Here is a 15,102-nt window from a genome sequence, read left to right on the forward strand (position 1 = left end):
GGTATTTTAGGCAAGGAAGATGTTTTTGCCAAAGCTTTTATCAGAGCTGGCTTCTGGGCAGGTTGTCACCGTCTCTAGGACCCACCTGGGCTGCAGGTGCCCCAGCCCAGGTTGTCACTGGGGGTCTGTGGGCAGCACAAGATGTACCCAACCTCTGTTGCTCTGTCCAAAGCCTCAGCGAGGGGCCCAGCCTTTAATTACACCTCAGATGGCAATTCCTGGAACCACCACGGAGCTTCCTGGCAGAACTTAATCATGGTAGAGAGAGAGGCAGCTAAAAGTATCCTCCCTGCAGATCCAGAGGGCCCTGCCTGGGCACAGAGGGGCTGGAAACCCTCCCTGTGCACGGAAAGCAAATCCCCTCCTGCAGTAAATAGCAAGGGCAGGCTGCTGGAGTGTGACAAAATGAAAGGGCACTTGATCTCCTTGGAAAACTGGAGCTTGGGGACATCTTCCAGAAACTGGTGACTTGGAACCAGACATCAAAGGCCAATTAAGAGCTAACGGGGATAACACCTCTCAGTTACACACTCTGCCTTTCAGAGGCCAGGAGCCCATCCACGGTGGTGCTTCCACCACAGGAGCACAGATTCCCAGCAGCCAGGGGCATGGGGCAGAGGAAAACCCATCCTCACTGTCCAGGGACAGGTACCTGCTCCAAGAGCAGCCAGGGGACCATGGCACAAGGTGACAGTCACAGGCATGAGAACATGGACAAGGGGGAATGGATTCAAACTGGATGAAATATTTAGATGAGATACTAGGAAAAAATTCTTTCCTGTGAGGGTGGTGAGGCACTGGCACAGGTTGCCCAGAGAAGTGGACCCATTCCTAGAAGTGTTCAAGGCCAGATTGGACAGGGCTTGGAGCAACCTGGGCTAGTGGAAGGTGTCCCTGCCCATGGCAGGGGTGATCTTGAACTTTCCAACCCAAACTACTCCATGATTCCATGTGGGAGAGGAGGGTGTTGACTCCTACATCACCCTGTCACCTCCATCCCAACCTGGCACAGCCAGGTGGAAATGTCCTTGCAGGTTACCAGAAGCATTCACTGCAGATGGACTAAGGTGCAGAGGCACAGACCAAAGGACCCAACACACCAGGCTAATAGCAAACAGCTTGTGTTTTACCCCCTGTCTATCAGGGACTCGATTTGTCTGCCTTTCCATCACCTGGGCTCCCAGGGGAGGGCTGGGAGGACAGTTCCTCCTCCATCTTCCCTTGCCTCATCCGGTGGCCTCGTCCCTGGGAGCTGCTGATCTCACACATCTGCTAAACCTGCTACAAATGTCACCTCATCGGCAGAAGCCGCCTGACAATAATAGGGCATTTCAACAAGCCTCCTGCTTCTATTTAGATGCAACACACATCCTTGTTCACAGTAATGCGTGTTGAATTATGCAGGAACCAGCTTTCAATTTGCTACAAGAGGCTGAGGAGACGCAGTGCCAGACGAAGCCATTTATTTCAGCTCGCTCTCTGGGGTTTGTTTTCAAGTCAGCACAACGCTGGCTCCGACTCCCCTGAAGTGTTTTTAATCCTGAGAGCAGCCAGAGCCTCTCTGAGCCCCTCACTAACTGCTGCCTCTTCCTCCAAAAACAGAAAAGTCCCTTGCAGCTTCATGGTGATGGGACCCTCCTCTCAAATGCAGGTGAGCGCCACCCCCTGTATCTGATTCTGGAGAGTTTCACTGAGGAACTGGCTCTGTCCACATCAGGAAGCCTCGAGTGTCCAAATCAGCCCTATCCATACCACACTCACTGAACAGCCTCACCTAAGGGATCCAGCCATAAGGTGTCCTTGCAGGTGAAGGCCAAAAAGAGCATCCCCCAGAGCCAGTTAAGACTTAGGAGCAGCCTGACTCTGAAATCTCTTGTCCAGCCCCACCAAGCAGAATCAGTCATAGAATGGTTTGGGTTGGAAGTGACCTAAAAGATCATCTCATTGCATCATGCCATGGGCAAGGATGGAGGTATTTCTGACTCAACCCTCCAAGCCTCATATAAAGGAAGACATGAAGTATTATTGTAGCAGAACATAAATACTGCAGAGCCCTTCCACCTGCTAGAAATAGCTGCATTTCATCATCTCAGCCTCACAGACACCCAGCAGAGAGCATTAAGAACTGCACCAGACCAGGATGCTCCAAGCCCTGTCCTATTTCCCTGTCATCTCTCTCCTGTTTACACAAGGTCCTGTTAGAGCCCAGATGCTCCAAGCAGGCCCAGTTATAATGCAAGTTTCTAAACGGGAAAGGAACATGAAAGCAAATCTCTAGGCAAATTTGTGCAGCTTTTCTCTTCTCAGAGCCAAGCAGCTGTGTAATTCTGCCTCTGAAAAGTCACACCCTCAGTTTACAGCTCTTATCTCTCTGCACTTCAGCCACGCAGGTCTGTTTATTGGCTCCATTGGACTCTGAGCTCTTCAGAGCATGGAGTGTCTTTCTGCCTTTTAGCACTGAGGGCTGTTAATTAAAATAAAATATTCTCTGCGAGCCCTTCTAATTACGCCTCACAGTATCTGTGCCTTCCCTGTGGCTGTGGGATAGAACAGTACCAATGCTGGTGGCTGCTGGGTCTGCTTTCCACGTGCTTCCATCTGAGCTCACACACAGAGTGTACAGCAGAGGCAAGGAGTTGCATTTCTGAGCTCCTTCTTCTCCCACAGGACAACCCCCCCGTGCCCCAGGCTCAGGGCTGTACCCATGGTCAGCCTCTCCTGATGCCCCACAGCCACCCCTCGTGCCCTAAGTGGGCAGGGGGAGGAGGTGCCTCACCGAGCTCGGCGTCAGGCCCATGTTTGCCTCGATGTAGGTCTCTGTCTTTGGCTCCACAGCGAGTTCAGCTTCCAGGATCTTTTCCACAGGCATGTCCTCGTTGGCGCTACTTGTCGACTCCACCTCGTTCTCGTTGCGGTCCTTCCCCCGCTGCCTCTCCTCCTGGACAGCTGGAAGTGGACAGAGGAGGGACAGTGTCACTCTGGGCTCTCCAGGCTCCATGGAGCTATGGGTGTCATTTAGCCATGAAATCCCAGAGCATTCTCAGACCTGCAGGATCACACAGACATCTGAGGTCTTGCTCTCCCACCAGTGTGGTCAGTGGGTCTCAGGATTGGGTTCAAGGTGAGGTGAGGTTTGGGGAAGACACCAAGGCAGCCCCAGCCTGAGAGCTGCTCCTTGTGTGCCCCCCTGGGAGTGTGGCAAGGGAGGATCCTGCTTGGACCTTGCCTCTGCTGGGAAAATCCCATTTCTGCAGAGGGGGAGGCCCTGGAAAAAAAAAGGTTAAAGACAAAAAAAGCAAAGGAAGCAACATGGCAAGCCACCCCAGGAGTGGGAAAGGGATAGCTGAGGTCATACAATAAGGGAATACTAAAGAAAAAAGAAACTGGTCAGTTAAAAGCACAAATCCAGAGTTCAACCATCTTCTGAGGCTGTTATTCCCATGGAGGTCATGTCATGCACCTCTCTAGCTCCCAGTGATGCCGAAGGCTGAGCAGGGCTCCGTGGCAGGATGGTGCTCCCGTGGGACAGGAGCTCCATGCAAACCACCACCCTGCCTTTGGCTCGGGGCAACCTCTGAACAGACAGGAGAGACCTGTCCCAAATCCTGTGTGGCAGGAGGAACCTCGCCAGAAGCTTGTCACATGCTGATGAGTTATGTCTGAGCAGCACAGAGATGAAAAACACTTATTAGATGCTAATAACATTATTATTAATGACCTCCCTTTGAAACCAGCACACACTTTCCCTACACCTGGGAAGGAGCTTTATGCAGTTACAGTGGGAACTACCTCCTTCTCCATCATCATGTCATATACCCTAAATCCCACACTCTTCCACACACTGTTGTTTTTCACAGTTTGTTTTAGCTCAGTCTACTTGAGAACAGCCCCAGCAACAGGAGATCCATCACTGGCCATGAGAGACAACTCCCTGAGCTTGCCCAGCTCTTTGCTGAGGACTGAATGACACACTCAGTAAGGTAAAAGCCCAGCTATTTACTAACAATTATCCCAACACTTTCCCTCTCTGCTGAATTTGAAGCTGGTTATGTGATGTTTAGGGAAAGCAGCAGGGGCACAGCATTATTTGGGGGAAATCAGAGCTGTCTGTAACACAAGGAGGCTTTTTAGGCAATCAGCGGGTCCAGCTCTATGCCAAGTGCAAAAATAAAACCTGCAATATAAAACTCATTCCTTACAAACCAGGAAATTAAGACACATGCTAAACGAGCCCTATATGGATGCTGATCCCATTAACCCAGCTCCTGGGGCTGATTCCCACTGCTCTCCCCCCCCTCCCGCAGTGTTGCTGTTTGCTGCACATCAACAGTGCTCACACTCCTTCCCTGTGAAAGCTGTCATGCAAAAAAGCAAGGGGTTATTTTTTGCAAACTGCTCTGAAGTTTATGGGCTGCAGAGGCTCCCCAGGCCCACGTTACGTGTTCTGCTCGGGCTGCCAGAGCCAGGTAAGCTGCTGCTGTCAAGGGCTCAGATTTGTGTCGTGGCTTTTGTCCATCTGGCTCTTGTCTGGCACGGATTCTTCTTTTTCAGGCCAACATAAAACCCTGCTTAAATTTCACCCCCCGCCCCTACTCCTGCTTCTTCAAGCGTCAAAAAGATAGAAATTTTTCCTTAATGTCAACCCTTCTTCAACAGCACAGATGCACCAAAACTCCTCTGGGCACATTAGAAGAGATAAAACACCTACTAAATAACAGAAAAGCCTGAGAGAAAGGCAAACCCTCAACAAATGGGATCTTATAAAATGACTTAAATGCCAAAATTCTGATGCACAGTCACAGCAGGTCTTAAGGATAAAGGTGCAAAGTTGGTTCCTTGCTCTGAGATCAACCACCTCCATCACTTGGGGTGTCAGCCCCAAAAACTCACCCTCGTGCTGGACAATGGGATTTGTGGGAAAGCATCACAGAGGTCTGGGGAGACAGTGGCTACTTAAAGCCTTAAATCTGCAAATCTCAACCTCACCAAAGCCAACAGCCACATTCTTGGCACGAAGAATCAGAGACACTTCAGGGGTTATAGGAGAGAGAATCTTACAGTCCATCACGACAGCTCTGGCCTGTGATTAGGCTGAATCCAGCTGATACAAACGACAGACAGAAGAGACAGATGGGAAGAGATTATACACATAAGTAGTTATTCCTATTGATCTCTGCTTTGAGCTGTTACACCAGAAAATTGGTGCTGCATCTCGCTGGGGAGCTGGTCAGGGGACAGCTGACTCATCCCAGCTCAGCCCCACGCAATCCCAACACTCGCCCCGTCCCAGCTGCCTGAGGCAGCAGTGACACCCCGGGCAGAGCAGATGGTGTATTCCCACCCAGTATCCAAAGATAAACCCAGTTCTTGCCAGGGAGAGCATTACCTGCTTTGCTACCCCCGTGTTTCCAAGCCCAGCCAGCCTTCTCCAAAGGCAGGACCAGCCTGGCGTCACTTTGCTATCACCCCCGTCCATCCCATCCCATCCCATCCCTGGCTCTCTGGGCTGCAGGAAAGCACTGGCTGTTTCCCAACACTGAGCTCAGAGACCCTGTTATCCCCCCTTCCCCCGAGGATGATGCCTCATGCACAGGTCTGCACCAAGGTGTGCACCTGCAGGAGCAGGTGACTGCACTACGTGAAGCTCCGCCGCTCCTTAGGTGTTTGTGAACCCCACCTGGGAATGATGCAGGACACCTGCCCAGCCCTGGTTGATGGATGTAGCTCTCAGGGATGCCTGTGAGGCTGTTGACTCAGTTGTAGATGCTGTTTTCTCTCCCTACAGGCAGCTCCAGCAATGAAGTGGCAACAGCTTCATTCTTCATGTGTGCAACAGGTTTGCTCCTACCACAGCTCTGTGGTTGGCCTTGGGGTACACATGAACTCCGCTCCAACAATCATCTTATTGTCACCTTGTTCTTCCAGGTGTGGCACTCCCAATGTCCCCCTTTAGGATCCAGAGGCTGAATTCAAACTTTGTGTCTCCATTTTCCTAATTTAAGATACACCTTGAAGCATCCTACGGCTCCAGGGGCAGAAAGCCCAACAAGTTGTCCTGAAAGGTGAAGGTATTTGCAGCTGGCATTCAAGACTCTGGGATTCTGTGGGTTCCAAGACTTGGAATTCCCTGCAGGTGCAGCCATCCTTGCTTCAGAAGCTCAGAGAGCACATCCAAGGTGAAAGGAACAGGGAGAAGTGTCTAAGAGCTGCCAGTCACTCACACACCTTCTTAGCAGAGTCCTCCGTGTCTCCCATCTCCACAGGCACAAGATGCCCGAATTTCCTGCAATCAGCATTTCCCTGGAGGTACTGAGGACCTGACAAGCTGTTGCTCCTTCTTAGCAGAGATGCTGAGGGACCATCACCATCTCAGAAAAAGAACAAGGACTTTGTTTCTTGAGATGTAGGGAAAAAATAGCACACAGGGCAGAGGAAGGAAAGAATGGCAAGTATTTTTTCTTAATCATGAAATATGAGATGTTTGTATGAAGGAAAATCTCCAGCAGTGAGGACACCGCTCACCATAATGATCTAGGATCTCATCTCTGGAGTCCACTCCCCCCTGAGATTAGTCAAATAAACCACACTGGAGATGACAAAAATACATTTTTCAAATGGACTTGGTGTGGGAACTGGGTTTCTTTGTGGGTTTGTTCTTTATTTATAGTTTTAAAGAGAGGAATACAAATGTGGCAGCTGCATGGCAGCTTGTCTGGTAATATTGAAATGGGAACACCTCGTTCTTCTTGGCTTCCCAGAAGTCCTGTACCTGGGGATGGATGGTGCTCCATCCCTGTAACACAGTAAAATTAAGAAACCAGGATCATTATACCATTTGGTTCTTGTTGCTTCTGCTGGATTTCCCTGTGCCCCCCCCCTGCACTGTGCCCTCCTGCTTTGCTGTGTGGGTAAAGAGACATCCAGCTGCTGTCCAAGAGAACCTTGGGAAGAGGATTAAACTACAGAGTGCTTGTGATTACAAGGCACTTGACAGCATGACCTCTAAAGACCTTTCCAAACCTCAGCTGGGCCCTCCTGCTCTTGCTGCAGTGATAAGGAGGTGAAGGGCTGGCAACACATCCCGCTGCTGAGAGCAGGAGGAGGGAAGAGCTGGCAAGGGCTCTGCAAGACCAGTGTGATCATCCTGACTCCCATCACACTCAATTCCCGCCTCAGCAGACAGGTTTGTCTGGACAAACCACAGGGTTTGGCTCGGATGGATGCAGGGAAGCCACGGAGAGCAGCAGGTGTCCCTGTCCTTTCATCTCCCTCTCAGACTGTGGGTGTTGGATCCACTCTTAGGACTGTGCTGTTCCCAACAACGCTGATTTTTCTGGTCATGAGGGTGGCTCAGCATTTCATCAACAGCGTGGGCCTATCCAAAAACCGGGATGTGAGCCAGGCATTTTGCTCGCTGCATCCCAAAAAAACACTCTCCTGCAAGGTAAAGCAGCCCCGAGCCATGGCTCCCCCAGCCATGCCATGTTTCCAGAGCTGAGCTTCCCTGCGCTCTCCTCCGTGTTCACGGCCGTGCCAACGCTTTTGTTTTTCTTCAAGGAGACTCGTATGGCTGAGAGCTTTTCCAGTCTGATTTTCTAAGCATAAGGGAAGCATTTGAACCTTGCAATCCACTTGAGGAGAAAAAAAAGATGTTGTAGTCAGGGAGCTCGGAGAGGCAGCCCCACCTCCTCCAGCTATGTCTGAGCCGAGCCAAGGACAGAAGCCTGTGTTTTCCATGGCACCTGATGAAGAGGCTCCCGTGTTATTCTGCTTGATTTGGTCTTTACTTGCCTCAGGGTAGTCGCTGTCATTTTTCATCTCGAGCTTCTCCAGCCCATCTGCACTTCCCCAGGCCATGGTACAGCAAGACACGGAACCTCGTGTGTCCAAACCGCTTCTTGGTGACCTCTCTCTCTTTAGGATCCAAAGTGTCTCATCCCGTGGGTTGCAGAAGAGCCTCAGCTACTGGGTCCAGGGGCTGATGTGCCAAAATGCCAGACCTATCCTCTGCTGGTGTCCACATCACACTGGCCACCTTGTCTTTGTTCGTGTGGCAGCATTTGATGGCTAAAAAAGCAAGTCTGAGTCCATTGCAAAGTGACAACCGCCCCAGTTCAGGTGCCCAAACCAAGCACTGTGGGTGGTGCTCATGAGGCACTGCACTTCTGTACCAAAGGAATGCTTACAAAGGGAGGAAGAGGCCCAAGGGAGGCAGGATTTTCCACAGGGCAGAGGTGTTTCTGAGAGCCCCCATGGACAGGAGCTTGTATTTGCTGGGATAGATGTGGAGGCTACAGCAGCTCTGATGACCACCCACATGAGTGCTTTCTGGGATGAAAATCCATCCTTCCAGGAGCACCAGGGGGGGTGACTGCGGAAGGATAATTTACTCCCACCAAAAACAGACTGAATGGGGTTTTCTCTGGGTGACACACCCAGTGTCTGGAGTCCCTGGGGTCAGGGAGCCTGTCAGCACATGGGGAGGGCATCGATGCTCAGCCCAAAGAACCTCCGAGCCCCAAACCTGCTCAGTCTTCTCCCACCCTGCAGGTGGGTGGCTCGTTATTTATGAGGAGCTGGGTGGGGGGTTATTGGGGATTTCCATTTCACTCACAGTGGAATTTATTGGCCTCTGCTGCCTTTTATGAAGCCACATCTTCACTGTGGATCATCAGCACCTTGAAGTGCTTATGCCTGAGGTACCTGTTTGTATCGAAAATGCCACGACAGCTGAGGAAACTAATTCAGACAGCATTTCTTCTGCTTTGCTTTCGTGTGTCACCTTTTTTTTTCTTCAGAGGTGCAGCTTTCTGCTACTGTAAACAACCTCAAAAGCTGAGACACGTGAAATAAACGGTGGGGGTTTTTCTCCAGCATTTTCAATTGATCACTGGAATTTTTTAAGGAACGCAAAATACCACTGTGGTAATTAAAAAATATAACTCCGGACTGTTAAAAAGTGGATTGAAACCTTTGCACGCAGTTAGTTCACATGAGGAACAACTCTAGAAAGCAAGAGCAAAAATCCCTAGCTCACTTCACTCTCCAAAGCCAGGTACTGAAGTATAAGCAAACAGCAACATTGGCAAAGGAGAGAAAACCATAAACCAAACCCTTTTTCTCAACCCAGGAGCATCCTTAAAAACAAAAAACCAAACCCAGCATCATTTAACCAGCTGGTTTAAACAGCAGCACTTTAAAAGGATATAAGAAACAAACTCATTAAGCTGGAAGACATTTTCCATTCCAAAATTACTACTAAAAATAACTGTGCTCTTGAACTCTGCCCCTCCACTAGGCCATGGCCACTTGCCTGCTTTTACATTCAGTTGGGCAGTGGGTTGGAAACCTGAATTCCTGCTCTTTCTCCCCAGACCCTTTTTGCTCCTGTTGGTCCCAAGAGATGCTCCAAGAGCCGGGATGGCTCCAGCTCCAGGGGGTGCAGAGGGAATGCCCAGCTATGGCAGGGGATTGGGCACAGCTCAGTGAGAGACTGTTGTTAGTGCAGCAGCTGAGCTCCAAATTAGAACAGGGGGAATCTACAGTCCCTCTGGACTAAGTGATATATCTAAACAGCTCCCTGGAGAGGAAGGTCTCCAGACTGTGGACTAGAGATGCTGCAAGTCCAGCCTCTCCCAGGCTAAACCCCTCAGCTCGACAGCAGTGCAAGAGAGAGGGGGAAAACCAACCCACAAACACAGGAGAAGGGGCAGAATTAACTCAGGCTGTGAAGTTTAATAAAACCTTGAAGTCAGAGATCAGGTGTGCAGCTGGACAGATATCCTGGGTGCTCAGAGCATGGCTCTGGATCACATCCCAGCAGCTGTTGGAGACAAGCCACGGCCGTGCTGTACCCAGGCCACGCTGTCAGGGTACCTGCACCCGATTTAGGAACGATCCTGGGGGTCAGCTGTGCAGCCTGAGCCGCAGGTGCTGGAGGAGAACAGCTCTGTGGTCTCCACACGGGCTACGAGATGTGGAGATGGTGGAGATGCATCAACACCCACTTTACCCAGTTGGCATCAAACCCGCCGCCAGCACTCCCAGCACACCCAGCCCTCCACCCGGCACGGGGGAGCCCCGCTGGCAGCCCGGCAGGTCCCGCGGAGCCGGGCTGGCTCGCACGGGGAGCCGCTCACGTCCGGGGGCAGCGCCGGGGGAAGCAGAGGCGGCAGCCGGAGCGGCGGGGCCGGGCTGTGCCGGTTCCCAACGCTCTGCTGCCTGCGAGCCGTCCAAGGGCGGCCGGCGGGAGCATGAGAAAGGGCTCCTCGCTGGTATTTCCTGCTCGCCGGGCGAGCCGGCGGCGCTGCCAGCAACGGAGGGGCCGGGACCTCCTCACACGAGACAGCGACGAGCTGCAACGCGTTTGCAGCCTCTGATGACCCCCTTCACCTCCGATGTTAACCCAGCTAACGGCACTGCACACAAGACCCCTTCATGCCAAGACCCTCGGTGTTTACTCCCTCCTCTGCCTCCCTAACTCCAAGGCAGTTTCCACTTTTTCCCCCTCTGAAATCCAAGGCTGCTGATCCACAGACACCTTAGACCCTAATGAGTAACAGATCAAGCAGGGAGAGTTCTGCTTCTGGATACAAACAGCCTCCCCCACAATAATAATAATAATAATAATAATAATCCCTGCATTAGTCAAGATCCTTGATGGTAATCTTAATTTTGTTGACTATCCGGTATTTAGTGGGAGACAGAGTATAAAAACCAAAGCCTCACACAGCTGGCAGTAATTCATAAGGGAAAAATGTTCCCAGTTGCTTATTTATTATAGCTGCAATATCTCAGAGCCGTGAGGCTCATTCACCATGAACTATCCTGTATGTTCTTAACAGGGAACAGCAAGAAGAGATGCACACAATGGGAAGAATCCTCTGCTTCTGGAGACTTTCACCCCTTTAAGCCAAGGCTTGTAGCCCTGAAGCCATCCCTGTCCTCCCAGCAGTACCCCACAGCCACCCTCTGCCTCTCACCTCCCTGGTGCTGCTGCTTCTACCCTGGCCAAGCACAAGGTTCATCCCTCCAGGTCTGCTCTTGGCATGTTCACCTAGAGACCCCCCAGCTGTCAGAATCAAACCCTTCCAGACCTTCATCAGCTGCCCAAGAGGTCCTGTTGATTTTACTTCTCTAATCCAATTTCTCAGCTGAGTAAAAGCTCCTTTCCTTTTACTCTCTGGCACAGGTTTTTGGGTACCACTGTGACCCTCATCCCTCTTCTTCCCAGAATCACCACCACAGCTCTGCCTCTCATCACAGCCACAGTACTCACTGTCGAGGGTTTTACTGTACTTCCACAACATCCAAGTACCTTTGGGCTACAAGAGAGATACTTCCCAGCAGGAATCTGCTATGCCTTTATGCAGCTATAAATTAGGTCTCCAGAGCAAGAAATTTTACAGGGAAATGAGGCCCATTACCTTGGCTCTGTTACTTAAAAGATACAACAGTTTATGCTAGAGGACAGAAAGCCAGCTATGTTGTATTTAGGCAAAAAAAATTAGCAATGCAGGATTTAGCCCAAAACTCTTCCCCAAAATAGAGGTGGGATGCAAGAGGACTGGTGTAAGGACAAGGACAACATTTCTGGCTGGCAAAGTGGCTGGGCAGCAGCAGTGAGCTGGGATGGCTGCAATGGGAAGAGATTTATTTTTTTTTGACAAATCATGTGGATATCACATGTGAAACTCAAAACTCAAAAGAGTTTCACTCAAAACCAAAGTGCAGTGAGATCCAACTTCTGACTTTCAGCTCCAGGACAACACTTGGACATCTCCACGAGGCACTGAATTTTTAGGTTTATAACAAGACAGAGCTTTATTTGGAGACCAGGGGAGTTATTCCAGCTTTCCCTACATGGGGATTATGCCCCAATCATCTCCTGTCTGCCAAATCACCAGCTTCCTGCCCTTCTCCAACACTGTCCTCACCAGATCAGCCAGCACTGCCTGAGCGCACTTCTGGAGTTACCAAGATCCCATCTGTCACCCTTTTAAATAACTGTCTGATCGTTATGAATTCATTTGCTATTCATTGTGATAATGTTAATCAAGATGAATTAATAGAGTCCTCCTACTGTACGGATCCCTGGGGAATTCCACCACCATTTAGAAGTTAATTAATGGACCCGTAATTTGAGCGGTGCTGCCCATGCAATCACCGCTAACGCAGGCACAGCGCAGGTACCTGCTCACAGGATGTCACTGCAGGCTGCAGTTACAGCACTCCTGCTGGTTTTCCCAACCCTACAGACCTTGGCTGATGTCCTGGGGGCTGAAGGAAGGTTCTGGAGGCAATGTCAGGGGAATGGGATGCTCCACGTTTCTCCCCTGAGAAGCAAGTGCTGCTGCTGAACACACAGGAGACTTCTTGGCTTCTTTTTAGTCACCTGAGTCTCCCACGGCTCAGGTTTTGGATTAGATTTTCCTTGTCCTGCTGCACATCTCCCAAGGGATCCAGTGCTCTCCATGTCTCTGCCCCTCTGCACAGCATCCAGGGCAATGCCAGCCCCCACACACACCTGCACTGTCCCACTCACCCTCACAGGCACTCTCTGAATGCCTCAGCCTCTCGATTTAAGATCAGAGGTGGGGCAGGAAGATCCGTTCTGAGCACAAAGGGTTAAGCTCAGCAGGACCAAGGAGGTCCCCTGGGTGCCCCAGCAATCCCCCCACACCTCCAGCACAGACAGCTTTGACATTTGATGACTCTGCACGTCGTGGGTCCTTGGGTAACCCCATAAATCGAGGGTGGCAAGGTCTGCCCAACACTCAGTGCAGCTCCAGCACTGCCCCATTTAATCAATGCTCCAGACAGGACTAAGTGCTCTTCAAAGGGACCCAGGCTGGAGCTCTGCTGGCCACAGGGACGGTTTTATCAGCCTGTCAGAGAGGCAAGTGTGGCTCTGAAGATGTAAGGGAAGAAGGCAGCAGAGAACTGGGGTCATTTTCACGTCATGTCTGGTAAAAGCCTGTTCTGCCAGCAGATTAGAACAGACAGAGTCAGCATTTAAAAAGAGCACTTAAAAGAGGCACTTCCAGGGAGGTTTAGATCCTAAATTTAAGTTCCAGTGAGGGGAGAGCTATATTTTATGAGACTGAATTTCTGAGAAAAAAATCAGATACTGGACTGGGAGGTGAAACCCTGGCACAGGCTGCCCAGAGAAGCTGTGGCTGCCCCATCCCTGGAAGTGTTCAAGACCAGGTTGGACGGGGCTTGGAGCAACCTGGGCTAGTGGAAGGTGTCCCTGCTCATGGCCCACCCATCATCAGGCACCACTCTGGGGCTCAGCGCTGCTCTGGAGCCCACGGGAGGCCCCGGCTGTGGCACTAAAGCAAAGTATAAACAAGACACACACACCTTTGTCACCCCGGCAAGGTGACGCTGCCCCAGGTGCCCACTGTGACACCACAGGCAGGAGCCTGACGGAGCCTCCTAAGGAAGGAAACATTCCTGCAGCACCCACGGGTGCTGAGGGCAGGCCAGGCCTTACCTTCTCTCTTCATGCCCATGGCCAGACACTTCTGGTAGCGGCAGTACTGGCAGCGGTTGCGCTGGCGCTTGTCGATCAAACAGTCCTTGTTGTCGCGGCAGGTGTAGGTCAGGTCCTTCCGCACCGTGCGCTTGAAGAAGCCCTTGCAGCCCTCGCAGCTGTAAACCCCGTAATGTTTTCCTGTGGGGGACGAGACTCGGGTTAAAAGTGTCTCCTCCTCCCCACACGGACCGTCAGCTCTTCCCGGGGCCTGTCTCCCAGCGGGATCTGGGGGGAGGCAAAGGTTTCCTGCAGCTGTGAGCAGGAGCTGAAGAGCAGTGGCTTCGCCCTGACTTGACTTCCATAAAATCAGGATGCACTCTGTGGGCTGCAACCTGCCTCCCACGCAGAAAAGCCCTCGGCATTTCTTAGGCATACATCAGGCAGTGCAGCAGTGAAACAAAGGGTGCCCTCTGTGCCCCCTCTGAACCCCCCATACCAGGCACACGACCCAGCATGCTCTGTACCACGCACCCACCCTCCAAAACCCTGGGCTTTGGGCTGGCAGTGGAGTGTGGGTGCACGGTACAGGTACAGGAGGGGTCCCTAAGGACTCACTAACTAGGCGACCAGAGCTCTTCTGGAGCAGAGAGCTTTTAGAACAGTGTGAGAATAAAGGGAATTAGCACATCTTTATCTCCCAGAGTGGAGAGACTCTGTGTCAAGCTCATCTTTTTATCTGGCACTGTGTGACAGTACCACTGCAGATCAAAGGATGGGGAGAAGGAGGGACACTCACTGATGCCTTGTTTTCAGATGGGCTGAGGATGTAACCCCACTGCTAAACAGGGACCTGGGGTCTGCCAGCTCAGCTCAGAGCCTGCCCTGGACCAGGCTGGTCAATAAGGGACTTTTCATCTCTCCTCTGAGAGCACAGGAAGCTGTGCCACAGGGAGCTGGGGAGTCATGCCAACCCTCTCCCAGGGCACCCGTATCCAGAGCCCACCTCCGTGAGCCCCTCCCGGGGCAGGCACCAGCCTTACCTGAAGATCTGTCCCCACAGATGGCACATATGTGCTTGGTGAAGGAGGCCATCGTTCCTGAGGGATGTGCTGGCACTTTGAGGACTCCATTGAGCCCCAGGGGTGGCTTAATGTCTTCTGTGCTGGTGACGGAGTTCATGGGCGAGTTGAGCTGTCAAGGCAGAAGCACAGGGCTCAGTGGGGACCAGGGACATGGGATGTGGAGCTGTGCCAGCTGGGACATGGGGCTGGGTGGACGAGCAGGGGACAAGCTTCCAGTGGGGACCAGCACCACTTAAAACACCCACCACAAAGCTGAACCTCTGGGTTCATGATTTGGGCACATGAGTGCTCACCCACTGCCCTGGCATAAGAGCTGGGCACGCAGGGAAGACGATCTGCAGTGATGGCTCCCGGGAGAGCAGCTGGCTGGGAGCGAGTGCTTGCATGGGTGATGAAGGCCAGGACACTCGTGCATATCCTTTCAGCATTATCTCTCCAAAGGAACGCTTCATGGTAAATAAATAGATCCCAGATGCAACGGGGCCTGGCTTTCCAGAACTGGCTCGGGTGGGACACGTCTCTGCAACTTCCACATGTGTC

The 15,102-nt window shown here is 51.7% G+C and overlaps 1 protein-coding gene across 1 annotated transcript in view; it reads right to left on the reverse strand.

Annotated features, from left to right (window-relative positions):
* RXRA (retinoid X receptor alpha) overlaps positions 1 to 15,102 on the reverse strand; it is a 106,318-nt gene that overhangs the window by 17,651 nt on the left and 73,565 nt on the right. The window contains exons 3-5 of the mRNA XM_064676750.1: positions 14,521 to 14,671; positions 13,499 to 13,678; positions 2,777 to 2,946 (exon numbers count right to left, since the gene is read on the reverse strand). Coding sequence (XP_064532820.1) covers positions 2,777 to 2,946; positions 13,499 to 13,678; positions 14,521 to 14,671 — 501 coding nt within the window. The remainder of the gene's footprint in view (positions 1 to 2,776; positions 2,947 to 13,498; positions 13,679 to 14,520; positions 14,672 to 15,102) is intronic.

This window comes from Pseudopipra pipra, chromosome 20 (genome assembly GCF_036250125.1).
Source record: "Pseudopipra pipra isolate bDixPip1 chromosome 20, bDixPip1.hap1, whole genome shotgun sequence".
Taxonomy (NCBI): Eukaryota; Metazoa; Chordata; class Aves; order Passeriformes; family Pipridae; genus Pseudopipra; species Pseudopipra pipra.